This window comes from Neovison vison, chromosome 1, assembly GCF_020171115.1.
Source record: "Neovison vison isolate M4711 chromosome 1, ASM_NN_V1, whole genome shotgun sequence".
Classification (NCBI taxonomy): domain Eukaryota; kingdom Metazoa; phylum Chordata; class Mammalia; order Carnivora; family Mustelidae; genus Neogale; species Neogale vison.
The window spans coordinates 143,095,101-143,118,180 of record NC_058091.1 but is presented as its reverse complement, the minus strand read 5'-3'; the positions used below and the strand labels follow the sequence as shown (position 1 = coordinate 143,118,180).

At 39.4% G+C, this 23,080-nt stretch overlaps 1 protein-coding gene and 1 non-coding gene across 4 annotated transcripts in view; one reads left to right on the top strand and one right to left on the bottom strand.

Annotated features, from left to right (window-relative positions):
* Positions 1–23,080, bottom strand: part of CDKAL1 (CDK5 regulatory subunit associated protein 1 like 1) — a 633,148-nt gene that overhangs the window by 153,504 nt on the left and 456,564 nt on the right. For all 3 annotated transcript variants that reach the window (XM_044259756.1, XM_044259746.1, XM_044259765.1), the window contains one exon: positions 4,399–4,579. In XM_044259756.1, the coding sequence (XP_044115691.1) occupies positions 4,399–4,579 (181 nt within the window). The remainder of the gene's footprint in view (positions 1–4,398; positions 4,580–23,080) is intronic.
* LOC122898319 lies at positions 20,407–20,510 on the top strand. The gene has a single exon (XR_006382986.1). It is a non-coding gene; the product is annotated as a small nucleolar RNA SNORA76 (small nucleolar RNA).

The window sequence follows — 23,080 nt, the reverse complement described above, 5'->3', positions numbered from 1 at the left end:
ATTTTACCAGAACACTAGAATCCATGAAGAAAAAACAAACTGTTCTGCTAGATGAAGAAATTAATTAACTAAAAATTAGCAATTCCATAGGTGGGTTGGACAGCTGATTGAACACAGATGAAGAGAGGCTTAGTGAACGAGAAGACCTCCTCACAAATATTAATGCACACACAAATTGCTTGGAGATATAGACCATGACAGAAGGTCTGGGGTGGCAGCTGGGGGTCTGCCTTTGCAGGAGCCGCCTGGTGACAGTAGTGTCCCTCCTCGAGGGAACATGGCGTGCTGTTACTGCTCTTGTTGGCCCAGTGACTGCTGTGAATACCAGGAAACTAAAAAACGGAAAAAGAGAAAAAAACTCCAGAGACACCAAAAAATCCAGAGACCCAAAGAGAACAAAGAATGAAAAGTATAAAAAAGGATAGCATAGACATTAGGGAATGTAATGAAAATATCTAACACATATAATGGAAATCCCAGAAGGGATGGAGAATGGAGCAAAAGGAATCCCTGAAGACAGAATGGCTAATATTTTGCAGAGTTGACGAAAGAGACCGGGGTGGAGTGAAGAAGCCCCAATTGTTCCAAGCAGGATAAATATAAAGAAAAGTACCCAGCAGGGGGCTACAGGAGAGAAGGACTCATATTCAGAAAGCTAGAAAACATCACTGAGAGAAAGAGGAGATTAAAATAAAGAAGAGATACTTTATTCAAAGATGGATACTCAGATATTCAATGTCAATTTCCCCTCAAGTGATCTACAGAATCAAAACAATCTCAATCAAAATGCCAGCAAAATATTTTGGTGTAAGTTGACAAATTTCGAAAGGCAAAGGGCCAAGAATAGTTAAGACAATGTTGAAGAAAAAGAGAGCTGAGAGGTATATACCGCAGTGTCAACAGTTACTATAAAGCTATGATAATTAACACTGTGATCCGGTAGAAAGATGGACAAACAGATCCAAAAACCAGGGTAAAGATCCAGAACAGGTGCACACATACAGACAGACACCCGATTTATGATAAAGGGGCCCAGGCAGAGAGTGGGCAAAGATGAGATTCCGTAAGTCACATTAACTCAGTGGTTATCCTCATAGAAAGCAAAACAAACAAAACAAAGCAAAACTCTTGACCTCCACACCTTATGGTGAAACACAGATACATTTCATGTGGATTGGCTCAGTTGGTTAAGCGGCTGCCTTCAGCTCGGGTCATGATCCCGGCGTCCTGGGATCGAGTCCCGCATCGGGCTCCTTGCTCGGCAGGGAGCTTGCTTCTCCCTCTGCCTCTGCCTGCCTCTCTGTCTGCCTGTGCTCGCTCTCTCTCTGACAAATAAATAAATAAAATCTTTAAAAAAAAAAAAAAGATCTAAATGTAAAAGGCAAAATAGTAAAATTTCTTGGATGAGTATACTGAGGTGTGTATTCATGGCGGTGTGGGGAAGTAACCTGAAATAGGACCCCAAACAAAAGAAAAATCTGATAAATTCTACCATATTAAAACAGACTATGTCTGGTCTCCAAAAGAGACCAGTAAGAAAGTGAAAAAACTGGTTAAAGAATGGAAGATCCTTAAATTACCATGACTTGAACTCCAAACTCACAAATAATTCCTACAAATCAGAGGAAGGGGAGTGGGGGAGAAAGGAGGCAGGGAAACCAATAGATAAATGGGCAAAAGGTTTGAATAGGGGCTTCATGAAAAATTATACCCAAATATTATATCCTTATATCAACATATAAGTATTTGCTGTCATAAGTTAATAGGGAACTATAAAACCACCATTAGATTACAGTGCATTCCCATGAAAATGGCTACTAACAGAAACATAACAATGCCAAGTGTTAGCAAAAATACAGAGCTACTAACATGATTATATATCGCTGCGGGAAATGTAAATTTAGGCAGCTACTCTAGAAAACTATTTGGCAATATAAAGCAGATCCACTGTATTTCTATGACCTAGAGGTTACACTCCTTACTACATACACACTCAGCAGACATGCTTGCATCGATGAGTCAAACGAAAGGTCTAGAGAAGAACACAGAAGAAGACAGTGGTATTGGTCACTGTATTAATACTGGAATGCTGAACATACCGAATTGTCTTTCCACATGAGGATGGATAAATGTGCGTGCGGTAGAATACTACACAGCAATGAAAATGGATGAACTAGAGGCACGTGCAAAGACAGATGAGTCTCATTGCCATAATGTGGTTTAAAAAAAAAATTGGGGGGCCGGAAGATGCTGCCCCAGGACAGCCAGTGCCTGACTATTTCAGGGCAGATCAGAGGGACTGTCACAGCGCCTGAAATAAATACAGACAATCTCAATAAGCAATAGGTTCAACTCCAGGAAGAGAGATGCACAGATTTTTCACATGTGAAATCTCGGGACATATGTATTATCCTCAAAAGCTGTATAATAATAAACAACAAAGAAAAAGATGAAAAATTATTCACTGCTAAAGCTAAGTGTTTTACAAATTCAGTAGAAAAAGCCATCTCTTACTAACCCTGAACAGTGAGCCTAAAGACTTAGGCAACACTGTGTGGCAAATATTACTTTCACTGAAAAGCAAAAATAGTAAGAATTACATTAAAAACAAAACAAAACCAAACCGCAGACATTCAAACACTGATAAATTCTTCCATTTATTTCTAGTTGAAGATCTGGTGTTACTCTAAGGGACAGCGCTTTCTGGCGGGGGATGGGACAGAATGGATGGGAAGAGTAGGAGGGGGAGCTCTGGGCTACTGGTCATGTTCCAGGGGACACAGCAGTGTTCACTTTAGAAAAATGTGCAGCTGTACATGTTTGTGCAGGTAGGTTACAGAGCAAAAAACGTTCTTACTAAAGAAGTAAAGTTTAAGTATGGATTAAACTATAAGGACAAGAGACCAGTAGTTTCCAGGACCTGGGGAGGGAGGCAGCAGGGAACTACAAAAAAGGTAAAAGGACATTTTGGGGAGCTGCTGGAACTGTTCTATCCCTGGACTGGGATAGTAGTTACAGCAGTGGATGCATTTATCAAAATTCAAAGAACTGCAGACTAAAAAAAGTGAATTTTGCCATATGCAATAAAAGCAATTATAATTTAGATATAAAAGTAAGGAATTAATTTGACTTATTTTTATGTTTGTGAAAAGTTGAGTTCCATGGTGCTATAATCTGTTCTTTTGTTGATTAAATTAGAAATAAAATTAAACAGTCTACCTGTAAAAGATTTTCTTACCTTTGTATACACAGAAACTTGTCAAATAAAAATGTCAAAATTTTTGAGAAAACAAAGAATGATATTCCCTTCAGTTTTGGCGGGGGAAACAGACTTTAAAATATATTATATCTATGCAAATAAAAAATACATTTGGTATGTTGAAATAAAAAATCTGTATGTTTTAGGTTTGATATTCACATATGGCATAATAGAAAAAATAATAAGCTCCGGGTTATTCCTTTTAGTATTTAATCATGTAAGCTTTGAGGAAAATTAATGGTAGAGCATAATCTCTTTTAGTTATTTGAAACAAAACAAAAATTTTAGTTAAAAACCTATGACTTCCTCTTAAAGCTTATTAACATTTTTTCATCTTTGGCCAATGAATCTAGAAATTAAATTACTTTAAGAACACTAATTTCTGAGGCATTCTGAAAATCAGGTTGCCTTTACTGGATCTCAAACTTTTTCACATTCATTTTAGATTATCTTATTCTAATACATTTCTGAACATGTAAGGATGAAATTAAGTTGAGGTTCATTTGTGTGAAAGCAACACAAATCTGAACTAGAGAGACAGCACGCCCCAAATCTATTCCATGGAAAAGGAGAGAATATGTGGGGCCCCCAGTAAGGAACAAATTATGGTAATCAGGGTAAACATGAAGCTTCTTTAGCTCACAGATATCTAAACGTAAGCTTCTTTTCAAATATCCAAGGATTTCTCTTACCAACACAGGTGATACTAGATTATTTTTTCCCCAGTGTCATCAGAACCGCACTCCTCAAAAGAAAAAAAGGTGGTATTTTAAGGGCCTAAAGTTACTGAAGTCATCCAAGGTCCCCTGCCCCAGCCCCCATCTTGAAAACTCTCCATACTGTTTAACTTAAAAGTGATACCATGAGCCAGCTGTGTTTATTTATTTGAGAGACAGAGAGAGAACACAAGCAGGGGAAGCAGCGGAGGGAGAGGGAGAAGCAGGCTCCCTGCTAAGCAGGGAGCCGAATGTGGGACTCGATCTCAGGACCCTGTAATCATGACCTGAGCCGGAGGCAGACACAACCATCTGAGCCACCCAGGTGCCCAGGAGTCAGTTGTGTTAAGCGAGGCAACAGAGTTGCATTTTTGTAGCTACTGGCTGATGAATCTAATACTTTTTACAGGAGAAGTATCTTACCACTTGGGCTGGAACTTGTGCCATTTTCGCAGCAGGAGTTCCTGGTCTTGGGTAAAACTGGTTAATAAAGAGGCTTGGAAATTTGTACTCTTCCACGAGCTTCACTGTTTCTTGAAAATCTTGATCTGTTTCTCCAGGAAAACCACAGATAATATCTGTGGCCAGAGTTATTCCAGGAACTCTAGAAAACAACACAACAAACATGTAGAAAGCTGAATACAATCCATAATTATTCTATTTCTTTGACATTTTAAATGCCATAATTCCTTTTAAAAATAATTTTTTTTTTTTTTTAGGAAAGGGACGTTTGCAATGAGTATTTATAGAGTCCTACATACTGAAAAAGTTTATGGGTAACAGTGGTTCCTGTCATCCTGAAGGGACACTCATTTTTTATTCTTTTGAATGTCTCTTTGTTCTTTTTTTCTATATTTTAGAACTGATGCTTATTCTGCTATTTCCAGACTTACTGATGTTTAAGCAGCATTTTACTAACTTCTCTACTATGGTAAATGAAGATTTAGCCCCTTAAACTACTCTATCCCTCCCCTCCCAATATAATCACTGCACAGTTTTAAAATTAATTGTATTTCCATTAGTATAAACTGCAAAGATATTGCTCACTGCAGAGCCAACTGGTAAACCTACCATCATGTTTTCTTTTGCGATTAATTGCGTTTAATTTTTCTGAGAGTTAAGAACCATCTCTTAAAAAAGTTTTGCTGCATATTCTAGGTACCTATGTTCATGTTTCCAGAAGCTCCATCATACTGATCAAAAACCAATACTGTTTTCCAAACACTCAATGTGCTACATACATAATTCACGGATTATATTTTTTTCTGCTGGAAATGCCATTCCTACTTTCTTCAAGTGTGTGTTGCTTTCATAACGAACTGGGTTTCATCCTTCTATGTTGCTCTTTGGTTCCCCACTCCCCGGCCCCATTTCCCTTTCTCCTGAATCCTATGTATTCTTACTTCTTGATTACTCTATTCTGCTTAATGCTGGGGGAGAATTCTTTCAGGAACTTCACCAAAAAGAATGCCACCAAAATTACAAGAATGTAATTTTGTTGTTACTGTCTTAGCATATCTGAACCTGTCCTAATCCATACCATTGACTGATGGAGCCGCCGTGCACAGCACTCCAAAGGGAAAAATACTGGCCATGGGAATTTCACACTTTTTTTTTTTTTTTTCATGCTGGCAAGGTTCTGATGAGATGTGCAGATTCACTCACACAAACTATGTTCGCCACTTTCTGAAAGCTTTTAGGAGATTAATTTTATTCTTGATGTTTTTACATTTCATGATAACAGGCCTTGGATTAGGCGTATAAATCTTTGTACAGGCACAATATGAACACTCAAGGTCTTTAGGTCACCGTATTTTCTTATATTACCATTTAATCATTTGTTTTAGAGATGCAACATCTTTTCTCATCTTCCTAAAGATACCAATTAAGTTTTTTTACAAGTTTCCTCTGCTCACTGCAACCAGCCCATTTCCTCCAGGTTCTTGTGTGTTGGTCCCTCTCACTCATGGCTGAGATCTGCCATCAACAAAGAGTGACTCTGCCCTTTAATATTAAAGAATAAATCATTGAAAGCTTCTCATCACAGATTGATTGGGTAACAAGCTGCCTTTGTGTTTTTGATAAGTCCACATGTTAGCATCTTGGAGGTCTATTCTCTGTGGCTCTGGAGTTTCTCCATACGTATGCTACAATATTCCACTGTGTAATAACAGTGTAACAATGGAATAATATGGACAGTATTCATAACTCCAATATTATTCTCAACCCATAAACAGGAAAAATAGCCTCAAACATCACAAACTGTAAGGTACCTGACTATATCAATTTTTCTATCTCCTAAATGCAGGTCTGTATGGATGAATAAAACAATTTATCTCATTTAAATATATTAGATATTTGGAGGCATAAAAGAGGACAAAGAATGTGGCAAAGGGAAGTCAAATTATTGGCTGCCTGATACAAATGGCATCATAAAAACAACAGCTTTCCATACTTGATTTGGATACTTTAATGACTGTGAAAGGAGAATGACACTTATTTTTAAAAATATTTCTTTCTTGATTTCTACTTAGTGTTACTAAGCTGTTAATTTGGCTGACCTTGAATTAGTGAGATAAGTTTCAAAGGCTGGAGCTTTTCTCTGTGATGGTAAATAGAAAAAAGAGGTAATATGTGTAAGAGAAAAATGAAACTTTTTAAAAAAGTCTTATTTTTTATTCTGATACGAAAACATTCTTTCTCCTTCAAAATTATCAAAATTACACTTGAAAATCATGAAAAACATGTTTTTGCAGTAAGCTGTAGATTAAAAGACCTTTTTCTAGACTTACTAAAGCATGAGGAATAGAAAAAGTATGTCAATAACTTTAATCAGCAAATGTTTACACTTGACTTTTAACTACTCCTGAACAAAAGAAATCCACAACTAAAACTACAAGTAATAGATCATAGCAGAAATGACAGAGCCGAGTCCAGCTCCCCTAGGAAATTAAAAATAAAACAACTTAGAAACTGCCTGCGAAATATTATAGAAACCAAGACAACTAGTTATTGTCCTAGGCTATGAATCGCAATGAACTTGGCACTAGATTATGGGGTATTCCCAAAGGAAAGTACCTTACTGGTTTGCCCTCCCCCCAATGCTCCTTGGATTGGGATAGCCAAGCTCATTATTACACAAGACCTGCTTACTTTGGCATGAAGGTCGCCAGTGAGAAAAGACAGAACTTTACAGAAGTCATTTTAAATGTTAAAAAAGGGGACATTCAAAGTGTGAATACATTTGATACGTTCAAAGTGTGAATACATTTGATAATCTATGCAAAAAGCTGACTGGTAACAAGGGAGAGGGTAGGTAAACTATGAATTTGTGACTTAGGTTAGCCAGTATTTAAAAGTAAAAGCAGTTTAATTGGTTTCAAAGAATGTAAGAATATAATGTATGTAAGAATATAAACTGATTGCCTATAAAATGTTTTCAAAGTGAAGACTACACTTTAATGTTAGATGAAGGCTCATCTATACATTAATTTTATATATGCAAATGATGCTTCTTAAAAATACTTTGGCTTCTTAGGGGAACCAACTAAAAAGACTCTTATTTACACAGTTAATTTGCCTAAGTAAATAATTCTCTTCAGTTCATTAGAAAATCCAGAAAGTCTGAAGTGGACCCAATTTTAAATTAATTGTATATGATTTAAGTGGCTATGAGGAAATTATTAAAAACTGTAAAATAGAACATCAATCCAAATATTTAATATGCTAATAGTGAATAAATGCTGTTTTGAGAAGCAATGAATTTTCAAAATACCAAAATTTTTAAAAATCATCATTTCTAAATGTGTATTGAAGCTGTGAGTCTAATGAACATAATTACCAGGTATTCTATGCTTTTAAAATTTAAAAGACCTATATTTATTTTTTCATAGCAGTACTGGAGAATAATTCTGAAAGAACATGAAAACGAAAATGGTCAATTAGCTTAAATAACACATACATTTTGACCCAATATTTTTTCTGATGTATACAAGCTTTTTACTGGCAAAATGGGTTCATTAAGTAACTTGGAAATAGAACGAATGAGGAAGATTCCAATTAGACATCTGCCTTGGCAGAGGTGGTGCTAGGATCCGTTATCCAAGTCTTCCAAGAGGGTATCAGGAGGGTATCAGGATACTACGACCTCCTTCCTGGCCTGAGGCAAAGAGAACCCCCAAATATTTCAAGACTTTATTATTTACCATGAATAAAAATAAACACAGACCTACACCTACTTTACATGCCGTACTTGAATCATCTCAAGACTTCCACACTTGGAATTTGGTGTTTTACTGGCAAAAAAAATGAGAAAACGATGATTCTATTCATGCTTAGAACAATAAATGAGCTTCAAATTCTACATGTGAAAAAAATAATACTAATATATGTGCTATTTACCTGAAAAGAAAGACATAGAAATAATTGGAAAAAGAATCAAATCCATGGTAATGATGAGGCATACACATATGATTAAAAGAAAAATTTTTTTAAGTTCTGAATGAAAGTAAAAACATACCTCAATCCATGGGATGCAGCTTTAAAAAGTCCTTAGAAATAAATTAATGGATTTAAATGTTTGTGTTAAAAAGAGAGAAACTCAACAATCTCAGCTTCCACCTCAAGAAACTAAAAAAGAGGAGCAAATCAAACTTAAAGTAGGACAAAAAATAAATTACTAAGTAAAGGTTAAAAAAATCAACTAAATAGAAAATAGAGGGAAAAAATCAGTTAAAGTAAAGGTGTCCTTTTGAGGAAAAACAATATAATTACTAAACTTAGCTAGACTGAGAAGAAAAAAAAAGACACAATGACCAACTTCAGGCATGAGGAAGGAGGCAGCAGCACAGATGCTATCAATATTAAAGAAATACTAAGGGTATGTATATGTATTACAACTTTATGCCAATAAATTCAAAATTTAAACTGAAATGGGCAAACTTTGTAAAAGACATAAATTAATAAGAGACTCAAGAAGAAACAGACAATAAAAAGTCTTTTGTCTATTACAAAAATTGTATTTATAATTAAAAATCTTGCCACCAAAAGAAAACAATACAAAACAACATAGGTCCAGAGAGCTTCACTGGTGAATTACAGCAAACATTTAAGAAAGAATAAAACCAATTCTATGGAAACTATTTCAAAGATAAATGAGAAAGGAACTTATTGTATAAGTCTAGCAATAGCCAATTTAAAAACCAGAGAAAGAGATCAGAAATAAACTCCAGACCAAATCTTTTCTTTCTTTCTTTCTTTTTTTTATGATTTTATTTATTTATTTTAGAGAAGGAGAGATAAAGAGAGTATGCACATGCACACAAGGAGGGGGAGGAGCAGAGGGGGAGGGAGAAAATCTCCAGCAGACTCTGCACTTAGTGCAGGGGCTAATTGACTAGGGGCTCAATCCCACGATCCCAATATCATGATCTGAGCCACAACCAAGAGTAGGACACTCAACTGACTGAGCCACCCAGGCACCCACAGACCATTATCTTTTATGAATAAAGAGACACTTAACAAAAATTAGCAAACTGGGCCCCAAAACATATAAAAAGGTTATTTATCATAATCAAGTTTTAATCCCAGGAATGCAAGGTTGGTTTGACAAACAAATTTTAATGCAGTAAGCCATATTAAAAGGATAAAACTTCCATGGTGATCTCAGTACATGCAGAAAACTCAGTTGACAAATCCAACACCCATTCATGATGAAAACTCTGTGTAAACAAAGAAAACTATCTCCACTTGATAAAGAGTCTACAGCTGTTATCATAGTTATTGATGAAAGACTGAATGCTTTTCCACTCAGATTAGTAACAAGGCAAGGATTTCTATTCTTACTTCTATGACTCAATATATTATAAAGATTATAGTCAGTGCAAGAAGGGCAAGAAAAAGATATTACAGACATATAGGTTGAAAAAGTAAAAGTAAACTTTTTTTGCTGGTCTTGTATCTTGTTTGTGGAAACTCTAAGTAATCCAATGAACCTACCAGAATAAGTGAGTTTAGCAGAGCTAAAGATTAATATATAAAAATCTAGTGTACTTCTTATATTAGTAATGAACAATTAGAAAACGAAATCAAGGAAACAATTTCATTCCCAATAGCATAAAAAACCCTCAGAATAAATTTGGAAAGTGGAAGACCTGTACTCTAGAAACAGAGAACTTGAAGAGATTTTCTTAAAACTTACTGAAATTAAAAAGTATCTAGGGATTCTTGGATGGTTCAGTTGGTTAAGCATCTGCCTTTGGCTCAGATCATGATCCCAGAGTCCTGGGATCGAATCCCACATCGGGATCCTGGCTCGGCAGGAGCCTGCTTCTCCCTCTCCCTCTGCACCCCCCAACACTCGTGCTCCCTCTCTCTCATGAGGTGTCTCTCTCTCAAATAAATAAAATCTTTAAAAATAAACAAATAAATAATATCTAAAAAAATGAAAAACATATACAGTTTTCATAGATTGGAGGATTTTACTACTGCTAAGATTGCATGTGCCCTCAAATTGATACACAGATTCAATGCAACTGCCATCAAAATACCAGCATGGTTTTCTGTAGAAACTGACAAGCTGATTCTAAAATTATATGGAAATGCAACGAACTTAAAGTTGTTCAAAATTGCTCAAAGCAATTTTGAGAAAGAACAAAATTGGTGGAATGGATGAATCTGACTTAAAGACTTACTATAAAGCTATGATAAGCACAACAATGTGGTATTAGTATAAAAAGACATTAATAGAATGGAACAACAGAGTCCAAAAATATACCCATACATCTATACATTTATAGTTACTTAATTTTCAATAAAATTGCCAAAGCAATTCAGTGAGATCAAGAGACAATGTTTTCAATCAATCGGGCTAGAGTAAATGGATGCCATATGCAAAAGCAAGTCAGCAAGCAAAGGAACTTATTGGACCTTTACATTACATTATACACAAAAAGCACTTCAATATCAATCTCAGATCTAAATGTAAGAGCTAGAATTATTATGTTTCCAGAAGAAAATATGGGGAAAAAATCTTTGTGACCTCAATGGAGTTAGGCCAAGATTTCTTAGCTCTACCACCAACACCAAAAGCACTATAATAATATTTTAAAAATTGGATAAACTGGACTTACTGGGAAAACACCATAAAGAAGATAAAAAGATAAGCCATAGACTGGGGGAAAATATTTGCAAACCATCTATCTGATAAAAATATTTGTATCCAAACGACCTTAAGAATTCTTATGGCTCACTAACAAGAAGACAAACAATACAACTGTGCAATGGGCAAAGCATTTGAACCAACACTTCACTAAAAGAAGACATACGAGTAGCTGATCGGTGCAGGAAAAGTTGGCTCACATCGGTTGTTATTGGGGTCATGCAAGTTAAACCATGTAAGATGCTGCACATCCAGGGGAATGGCTATACTGAAAAAAGACTAAAAAAATAACAGACATCGATGTGCAGCTGGAGAAATGGAAACCCTTATTCACCGTAGGTGGGAATTAAAAACGTTGCAGTCACTTTGGAAAATAGTGTGGCAGTTTCTTAAAAAGTTAAACATATTCTTACTGTGACTAAGAAAGTTTACTTCCTAGTTATCTACCCAAGAAAAATTAAAACATGTGTCCACACAGAGATTTTTATGTGGATTTTTATAGAGGCTCTCCTCGTAATAGCTCCAAACTGGTAAGAGTCCAAAAGTCTGTCAACCAGTAAATGGGTCAACAAAACATGGCATGTCCATACCGTGAAAATTTACCTCCAAAGGAGCGAGAACCAGCTATGGATACAGCACCACACAGATGAACCTTAAAGACATTTCTTAAGTAAAAGAAGGAAGACACAAAGGATTACTTATTGTTTGATTCTGTTTATATGAAACTTCTGTTAGCAGCAGAATTACAGAAACAGAAAATAGGCATTTAGAGACTTTTTCTCATCACTAACTGCACAGTGATGATGGCTGCAGAAATTATTAATTTACTAAGAATCTTCACAGTAGACACTTACATTGGGTGCATACAATACGTTATCTAAAGTAAACCCAGAACAAAAGTGGGTATAAAAAAAATCCACTCTTAAAAGTGGGAGGAGGAAAAACAAAACAAAACACCCTTTCTGAAGACAAGAGAGATAGAAGGAATCCCCCATTAAAAACTCTTGAAAAAGTCCTAATAGGAGCACCTGGGTGCCTCTGCCTTCAGTTCAGCTCATGATCCCAGTGTCCTGGGATCAAGCCCCACATTGGGCTCTCTGATCAGCAGGGAGCCTGCTTCCTCCTCTCTCTCTCTCTGCCTACTTGTGATCTCTGTCTGTCAAATAAATAAATAAAAAGTCTTCAAAAATTTTTTAAAAAAGAAAAGATAAAGTCCTAATAGCTGAACTTCTGACAGGATGTAGTCAAACAATTAAATATGGCCAAATAGGAGGGAAGGGCAGAGACAGTAAGACAAGGTTAAGGTAGAAAGGAAATTAACCAGAGCATAACGTCACGAAGGACTGTCCCAGCTACCTACAGATGACAGCAAGGAATCATTCTGCTCATCCCGAGAGAGGAAACTTGAAGAGAAACAACATGATGCCTTCAAGTAAATTTGAGAAAATTCTCAGCAGTTTTAAAATGATCATCATGCGTTTACGAAAACCAATCTTTTTTAAAGATTTATTTTAGAGCAAGGATGCATGCAAGTGGGGGTGGGGGGGTCAGAGGGAAAGAGTCTTAAACAGACTCTGCACTCAGTGCAGAGCCCCATGCGGAGCCCCACACGAGGCTCGATCCCACAACCTGAGATCATGATGTGAGCTGAAATCAAGAGTAAGACGCTTCACCGACTGAGCCACCCAGGCACCCCATGAGAAACAATTCTTAAAGGACCTGAGCTGGAAGAGAAAAAGCACCTAAGCATTAGGGTGAGGGGTGAAAAGCCAGAATGAGTCACTGAGACAAAGACAGACAGGTGCGGCTTGGACCATCCTTCCTCTCTTAGCACGGCTAACGGGGAGAAAGAGCCTCCCCTTGCTCTGTGATGAACATGTTGCATGCACTAGGGCAAACTACTTAGCCATACTCTGCCTTGGTTTCCTGGGCTAGTGCAAGTTAGTGCACATACTGACTGCTCCCAACGGCGCCTGCCACACGGCTACGTACTATACACTTTAGCTATTATTAGTGGAACCCTGTCAAAGAAGTACCTGCCACCTCTTTTACAATACTAAGTGCCAGGGGATGTGTTAGCAACTTACATGTTCTTTACTACAACCTCCCAGTACGGGAGACTCTATTTCCATCTCTCCAAGACGTAGGGAAAGTCCCATTAGGGAAACAAGAGGGAGAGGTCAATTGCGGCTGGTTGCAGATTCAGGAAATGATAAGGCAGCCTTATCTCTACCCATGTTACTGAAGTGCTTGCAGAACTGAGGTCCTATAAGGATGGGCTGATCCTAAATTTACATTTAAAATATTCTGTAATAACAATATTTGCAGAGCAACTTACTGCAGTAAGAAAAATTTGCCTGTATCTTTGGAACTGCATTTTAAAGAGAGGGTAATTGTGGTCTCAAAAGGTTAAATGATTACCAAAGTTCACCAAAGCTATTGCTAGAGGGATCCATAATTTAAACCCAAACCTTTCCACCTGGTCGGGGCTCTTTCTGCAACTCTACCCTGGTGAATACAGAGGCATTTAAAGCCTAAGTGGTTATGTGCTAAATTTATTCTTTATAAGACAGCTTCTTGTTTTTATCATTATCGTCACTCATCAAGACACAGGCAGATGAAATTATCCCTATTTCCAGACGGCTCAGAGAGAGGAAGCAGCAAGAAAGAGTATCAGTAGAAAGAAACGAGATTTTAAATCCAGACCAATCTGAGCCCCCAGCTTCTAGCCAGGTATCACAAGTTATGTTACTGTTCAGGGCCTCAGGTCCCTCTCTTTGACGTGACGGGGATAACAACACATCCTTCCCGGACTGCGGTGAGATGAATAGAAAGCATTCGCAATAGCAGCTGGGACACAGGCGCTTCATAGATGCCAACGTGCTCCTGTGTTCCTTAAGGGACTAGTGGAGGTGAGGAACACCGCCACACCACGGACCTTGACCCTGGACTCCTTCACCTTCTACCAAGCCCTGTGGCCTGTATCCCTCTCACGTTTCTTCCATGTTTTGCGCTGTGGGTAAGTACTAGGAGAAAACTATATAAGGACTATATGGTCAGCACATGAGACACAAACAAATGCTGATCACATGACACGATCAGTTTGATGTTCTCTATCACGGAAAAAAAATCAGAAGACACCAACATTTGGTGAACTGATTTATGTGTTAAGTAAAAAAAAAAATCCCCAAATGCGCTAGATATGAATAATATTCTGGCTGTAGTGCAACCTCACAAAATTCCTAAAATATCTAACGAAGGAATTATACTAGTACTTAGCTTGCTTCTGGAATTTTAATCATATTAAAACCGCACAAACGAAGATGGGTTAACACTAGTTGAAAACTTAAAGCTCACTAAATATAAATAAATAAAATAAAAGTAGTTCAGTAAGTTTTTACTTACCTTAATTGGCGTAGTCAGGAGTTCTGTATATAGTTTTCTCCTTAGTGAAGTCTGCTCAAATGAACAGATACCTGTCTACCTGTGCACCCATTTATCTGTCCCATCTGTCCATCCATATGTCTCTCCATCTACCCATCCACCCATTTATTTCTCTCTCTATGGTATTTGCCATTTAAGAACCTGGAATTACCCTTCTACTGGAAACTCGTGAGGGGGTGGTGTGGATCTCCAGTGTGCATTTCAGGCAGACACGCTTATAATGATAAGAGTTTAAAGAAACACAAATGAAATGCCAACGCCAGTACAGTCCTGTCTTTATGTCATTCTAGGGTTTCTTCTCTTGGAGTCTGAGGACTCCTTAAAATTGCATGCAGAAAAGAAGAAAAAAAAAAAGAATTGCAAGCAAAATTGTATGTACATATTCCAGGGGGAAGGGACTATACATTTCTTCTGATTCTTAACGTTTTCTGTGACCCAAATATGATCAGGAGATACCTTGGTGAATGCTTCTGGATCCACCGAAAAGTATTAGGGGAAAAAAAAGAACAGGTAACCTTTGACCTAATGACGGTATGCATCAGACTTTTTTTTTCCCCAGACAGAAAAGGTTCATCTGACTAATCTGAGTGAAATCACCCTCTCTGCAGTGGTAGACTGAGTATCATGTGGAAGCTGACTCACATATTGCTGTTTTGTTTTGTGTGCAAATAAAGAAAGTCAGGATGTTGTCAATTTCAAAAAGCTCAACCTCACAGAAAGTCTGTGTACAAACCGGGTCCCACTCTGTCGGTTCCTGTATTACTCTGGACATGATGAAACCTGGTGTTACTCCTGCCCTCTCTTAGCCTCGTACTCGTGTATTCTTTGTGGTGTGACTGGGGCTCTATGTCCAGAAAGTACGTTTGGTTCCTTTGGCAGCTGTGGCCCCTTTTAAGGCCTTGAGAAAGGAGGCATGATAGGAGGCCAGAGGCTAAGATAAGCTTCAGTGTCTCTGAAAGTGGCCCCTCGCTGCCGGGGAGGCGGCAAGCCCTGGGTCGGTACTCCCGGGTTCCAGGAACGTGGACTCCATTCCCCCGCCTCTCCGGGCAGTGACTGCTTTCAGTGCTTCGTCCTGTCTGGTTCTCTTTACTTTGCCAATCTTCTAACTTCTGTGCTGTAAATGTCCTGCATTAAATATCCTCTGGGAGATAGATACACCTGGCATAGTTTATCTTCCTGAATGGACCTAGACCAAAACCATCAAATTCAACAATGCCCATATTCTGTGACCTTAATGAAGTGACATTGACACAGACCACATTGTCTTGGGATAAAGCAACTGACTGGAAATAAACGGTAAGAAGATGGGGTTCGTAAAACCTCAATGCTGTTTGTTTGGAAACTGAATACAAAGAAGATAAATGTATTCCTGTAAATGAGTATCTATGATCTTCAAACCAGAACACACAGAATGTGTGACCTTTAGAGAGAAATCTACATCTGTTTGGCTGAAGAAACTGTTTTCAAATATTAGCCAAAACCTATAGGTAATTCACATATTAATTTTAAGTGATATTTATAATCAAGGAGACACTTTTAAGGACTCTCATTGAGAAAAATGTAGTAGCAATTAGAGTTTTTAAAAAAATCATTACCTCTCTTCACAAGTAATAAAACTACTTTAAATGTGCTGAAAAAAAAAAATTCCAGATGGCTTGTTTTGCTTAAATGTGGCACACTTCTAGTTTTTGGAATAAAAAAAGATAGTATGTCTAAGATAGGAAAAGGAAAAAGTATATGAATAAAAGGACAAATGACTTGCTAAGGCTCTGCTTATTCGCTGACTATTCTGAGAAATCAGAATTTAAAATGGTAAAAAATAAATTATTAAATACCAGTGGTTAAAAAGTGATCAAGTATGTGGGAAAGTGCTTCTGAAACTCGGAAAGAAAAATGACCATCACAAAGGCCAGAAAAAGGGAGAGGGGGCCACACAGATGCACGTTGACTCCAAAGAATTTCATGTCACCCATTACATTAGTAAACCCAGCATCAATCATGAATATACAGTTGGGCTTCCGGTGAAAAACAAATGAATCATCACTGTCAACTAAAAATTAAATAAATACTGTGTAAAGTAAGTATTTTATGCTGTAACACTATACTTGCATTCCACAGCAAATATTTTGGAATAAGCACAGAGCCTTACGTAAGACCAAAGATACTGCTTTATAAAGTGTAAGTAAGCATACTGGATAATATTGTTATAATATTTAAAAGGAACCATATTAAATCTCAAAGAATTTTTACACATCTGTTATTAAAATCATTTTATGATATTGCTGGTGGAAGTGAAGGTATTTACTATCTATGGTACTGTTAACACAATTCTTATATGAGTTTTTCTGTTCCTATGGTAACATGAATTATAAGGTTCAATGAAGCCAGATTCAGTAATGTGTATTTTTCTGTTATTCAAGGTGAAAAGGAAATGAAACATTTCCAACATTCATAAACTGCAGCAAATGTCTGAATTCCATTTAGAGATAAGATGATAATTACTAAAGTAATTAGAATTCTTCCTAGATGGAATTATTTTGCACACAGTGGAAATTTAGATTTGGGAATGAAAGCAGGGACTAGAGTATATTCAGCATCAGTAATTAATTACAGCCAAAACCAATATGGTATTCTGATACCTTGGAACAGACTATACCTTCCTCTGTCTGCTTCTGATGACAATGCGAAAGAAAACTGGCCCCCCACCCCCATCCCTTAAGTCAGAAAGATAACATGGGTGAAATCATTTTATTCAAGAGAAAATCCAATTACAGAAATAATCAACTTTTCCTTCTTGCTTTATTTTTTTTTCATATTTGAAAGGGCATTCGCATTAGCAGAACCAATTAAACGAATATCAGGACAGGGCAAAAACCATAAAGTTAGGTAAGTTTCTTAAATCTTTTAAAATTAAACTTTGAAAAAAAAAAAACAAACCACTTATTGAAATTTTAGAGACTCAAACCCAGATCATAGTACTCCTTAATAGGAAAGCGTGACTGGAAGGTGGCTAAACGTCCGGTCTTGGGAAGAATAATTTCTAAAATTATATGGTCATAATGTAGTTTCCTCTAATACCCAGTCCACTATAAATAAGAAATCAGGTAAATTTTTGCTTTTAACGAAAGTGTTGTCATCATCAAGAAATGGTACTCAGAGATACTACATTTCAAGTTTTCTGCCATCCTAAAATGCAATTTGTATAGTAGCACCGTAAATAATACTAAAAATAATAGAGAGCGCGAGCGAGTGAGCATGGGACAGAAGGCATCAAATCAAAACACAGTACAGCATGATTTACAATTATATTCTTGACTCCTTCTTAGTTGAACTCTTGTTTTGTTTGGTTTAAATTCAGTCTATCCTAAATATCATTATCAAGAGTTGACAAACTGGCTCAAGGACCAAATTCAGCCACTGCCTGTTTCTGTAAATAAAATTTTATTAGAACACAGCCACACCCACTCATTTACATGTTGTCTAAGGCTGCTTTGGCTACAGGAGCAGAACTGAGTAATTGTGACAGCTGCAACTGAAACCACGTGATTCGCAAAGCCAAAACTATTTATTGTCTGCAGAGACTGTAGCCAACCAGGCCCATGACTCTGATTTTCATTAAGTACTCCCAGGGCTGCTCCAGGGTGAGTCTGAGGGGACAGTGGGAGCATATGATGCTCCCCAAAATACAGCCGCAGTCAACACTTTCCACTATCACCAAATGCATACCGATACAGTTCAAATCAGTACTTCCCCCCTGAGCGATCCTGGTCCATCACCCAGGAGCACTTACCCATACAAGTCATAGCTGGAGCCTACCTCATAGATGAAGTCTTCCCTGATTTTCTCTCCGCGCCTTAGTGTAGTCACACTCCTTCCTATATACCTAGGACGAGCCTGTTATGATCTGCCTGGTACATTTCACATCTGTATCCTTGTCTTATGCCTCCAAGTAAACCATAAGCATCTGTTGGTCAAGGATGGGGTCATGTTCATATTCTTACACTCTGCAGGAATGAGGCAGCACACAGAACTCATGGTGACCAATGGCTTCAAGGTGACGGGGAAGGGAGAACAGGGCAAAAAGACAGCGAGATGAATAAATAAACTCAATGAGGCAAAAGGCTATACTCATACCTATTACTGATTAATTCCCATTTTCTCTCACATCAGTCTTGATATTTTACTTACAGACCTAAAGGTGAGTTTCTAGCCTTCATCCATCTGGCAGTGGAAGAGAAGAGGCAATTCGGAAGGCGTTTTAAATGGCAGCCTTCTCCTTGGGATAAAGGCTAGCCAGCTGCCGCTTCCAGACTACCTGTTGGAACTGGCCTGTCCTGCTGACAATGAAGGCATTTTTCTCAAACGAGTATGTGTGTGTGTGTGTGTGTGTGTGTGTGTGTGTGTGTATATATATATATATATATTAGTTAACTAATCGTTGATTCACCTTACATTTCTACCTCTAGAAATAACTAAAATACTGATAGGGAATTCAATGCTTATTTTAAATAACCTGAGTTTTCTTGCAACTTTAGGTTTAAAATTGTGCAGAGAGGGGTACATGCTGGAAACCCAGAAGCTGAAGACCTATGAGACTTGGAAGAGGAGTCTTCATTCTGATTCTACATCCCCGCTGCTCTCCTGTTTCTGGAGGTAATATAGCCCATTATTCAAACTTCGTTTCTTGGCTAGATGACATGGTCTTGGCCAAGTTCTGGGCAGGCAAGACCCACAAGGCTGCCGAAGCTGCCGTGGCAGAGAAACAGCAGGCGGTCACAGTCCTTTCCTTGCGAAACACACAGGAAATGTGTCTGGTCATGAGACACTGCAGCTTTCATTCAAAGGACCTGTCCCTATCTGTGACACAGCCTGCTGGACCCCCAACTGGACGAAATCTCCACCTCCGAAAGGGGACTTCCAGTCTCACGCCATGCCTGGCTAGCCGGCTAGTGGCAGTTGCTCCTCGTCAGGCCCAGCCACGCAGCCCTGCCCAAGGCATGCTGCCCCAGTCCCGAACACAGCCCGAGGCTCTTCCTGATTGTGCGAAAACCAACAACTCAGTTCAACGGAGTTCAACTCAGTTCTCAGCTGCCGTGACAGCTCTCAGGGTCAGCCCGCCTCTTACGACCCCCAGATCAGCGGCACTGGGACACTGGGCATCGCTGTGATGCTGGCGGTAGCTGATCCTAAACCAAGAAACGGTTCAAACACCCAAGAACGAAGCCACTACCTTCGGGACCATCAGGACACTGCAACAATCCCCAAAGTCACTGTTTAGAGAACAAAACATCCACAAACTATGCACACATGAACAAGCTCAGTATTAGGTTGAAATGGCAGCATTTTGACACCAGCCTCTCTGACTCGTATCGAACACATTGCCAGGCACTCATATAAGTGTTTTTCATGATACTGACTCGTTCGATCCTCGAGGCAGCTCATGAGATAGATAATATATCCCCCATTCTATAGACGTGGCAATGGGAGCACAAAGTAGCTGTTTTCAGAGGCTGTGATCTTGAAAGATAAACTTCCTCCCACCGATGCTGGGCAGCAGAATATGGAAAGTGCCAGGTTTTATTCCAATAAGGCCTCCCTTCTTAGAAATGGCACCTGTCAGGTGTCCCATAGAGAAGTCATCTGAGACTCTCCTCTAGAAGCACGAGTGCGAGCGGATGATCTCATAGCCGCTCACCCACAAAAAGGCCCACTTAGCATTATCTTCTCGGTCATTTCTCAGTTATTCAGTTACTGGTCCTATGTTAAAAAGGTACTCACATACTTATCCTTTTAGCCAGTGAGAAGAAACATAGAAAAAAATAGCCTGCGCGTGGCGCGGGGGGTCAGGCTGCGGCGCCAGAGTACTGCGCGTGCGCATTACGGGGGCCGCCTGGTTCCCCGCCCGCCGCCCTTTTAACCGCGAGCTACAGAGCCGGCTGCGGGGCGCTGGGAAGTTTTCCGCAGGCGGTTACGACGACTCCAGCCTCTGTCTCGTAGCCAGGTTGAAGCGCCCTGGAGAGACGTCGGGGATCCTGTAGGCTTTGCTACTCAGTGCCCCGCACGTTCCTGACCGTGATCCTGGAGACCTGATTAACCGTGGCGTGGATGGCCTCTGAAAGGCGGGGGTTGCTAAATGGGCACTATAAGAGCCCCGGGATACTTCAAGGGACTGGTTTCAGTCTTGATGCGGCATGAATTTGGAAACTAGCCTGGCTAAGGTGTAGCAGCAACACACTTAGGAAAACTATCATTTAGGGCGAACTGCGTATTTGTATACGTGCTGAGCATGGGATAAAGGCTTTGGGCAAATTAGCCCAGTTAGCCTAAACAAGGTCGTTGTAAAGATACATTTCATTAAAAAAAAAAAAAAATACCCTTACCAGATCTCCTATCGGTGCCTCCAGTAGCCAACGAAAAGATTCATGACAGCTCAGATTTTTATCACTTTTTCAGTGGTACCAAAAATGAGCAAAGGAGACGGGGCCCCATGAGACTGAGAAACATTAATAGACATAAGTAGCCTTTGGCTCCGAGAGGCAGCGAGGAAACAAGAAATCCTGTTAATTTTTAACACTTCATGCTGTGTCCCAAGCCGTGCCGGGTCTAGAAAGTCGTCCTGATGACATCACCTTTGGCAAGAGAATCAGGGATACTGAGACAACCACAGTGGGGTCTGACACCAAGTGCTGAGAGGTTCCGAGCCTGGCAGGGAAGTCGAGGATCTCCATCTTCCCTATCATTCAGACCCAACCAATGGCCACAAAGACCCATGAAGGGTCACATGCTGATACTCCTTTTCTGCTACAACACGGACATCGAAACAACCTTCTTAGAAGGAAGGAGGGATATGTTTACTTCGCAGAGGTTCTGGGAGACGGAAGTATTGGCACAGAGAAATCAGGCTCTGAATACTGACTCCGGCCTCTCGAACCTGCTAAACTGAATCGTTCTCAGGAACGACAGCCCGTGCCAAAGATGTTGGTGCAACGCTGTCTGAGAGACCAGTACAGGAGAAAAGTTTTGTCCGTGACCACCAATGTTAACAGCAAGTGTGACGCTGCCTAGGAGGGGCCGTTGTGGGAAGGTGCGCTAGACGGAAGCCTGATTTAAAGACAACATGATTCAATCCAATGAACACAAAGTGCACACCCACAAGTAAAGGGCCAAGAAAATAGCAGCACAGCCCACTAGCGGGCTAAGCTCCATTCCCAGCCACCACTAGAAGTGAATGGTGACGGGCTGACGGTGTCAAGCTCAAAACAACACAAGGGTATGGGACAAGGATGGCGGTGGAATACATGGGATTATGAGCTTTAAAGAAGGTGAAATTAGGGACCGCACGGGGGTGGGGTGGGAGTGGGGGGCAGGGAGGAGGCAGGAGCCACAGGGAAAAAATGTAGAGGTCTGAGAGCATGGCCAGGCATACAGAGCCTGGACTGTCACCTCCTAACACAGAGTCTGCTGAGATGAACCAAAACGAAGTGTAGTATCGTTAGAATTTATATTCCACGTCAATCTATGTACATGGCTCCAATTACAGAAAACAGCTCCTTCAGCAAACGGCTTTAAGAAAATCAATTTCTGATCAAAACAGTAAATGAAGAGACCCCAGGTGGTAAGAGACAGCCAATGACTCTCTCATCCCAGCTAAGTGTCCAAGACGCAGGTTGCCTGCTCGGAGCCCTCTCCCCCTCAAGACAGAGTCACATTCTCCAGTACCCTGAATAAGGATCGTTTTCGGTTACATGATGATATTTTTATCAAATGTGCACATAAACAAGCTGACTGTAACAGAAAATCACATGAGAATGACACTGAGAGGAAGACGCATGCACTGGCATTAAAATGGGGGGGCGGGCAGAGTGATTCCTAGAGATATGGGGGCACAGGGACACGCGGTAAGAACATTCAGACACGGGACACTCTGAAATGAGTCCAAAACGCTTTACAGAAGGAAGGAAGGAAAGAAAGAAGGAAGGAAGGAAGGCAGGAAGGAAGGGAGGGAGGAGAGGGAGGAAGGGAGAGAGGAAGGTCTTAGAGTATTTCTACTTGGGAGTATCTCTCAGGACGGTAAATGGGATGACTAAAGAGCCATTATCACACATATTTGGGCAGCTGAAAGGACATTCTATGTTTGTGGAGTTTATCTCTCTATTGAAAAATTTTTTTTAAAAGATTTTATTTATTTGAGAGAGAGAGAGAGCATTAGAAGGGGGTGGAAGAGGCAGAGGGAGAAGCAGGCCCCCCACTGGGCAAGGAGCCTGATATGGGACTTGATCCTGGGACCCCGGGATCAGGACCTGAGCCAAAGTCAGATGCTTATCAGCCTGAGCCACCCAGGCACCCCAACATTATTATTTTTTTTAGTGTTGGCAGAGGAGTCCCTCTGGGTTTTGATGGCTTCTCAAGGAAAATTCAATTCCATCAGTGGCATCAATTAAGTTGACAATAAATGTGACAGTCAGCTTAACCAGTATCACAGAAGGAGGCCCTTCTCCGACT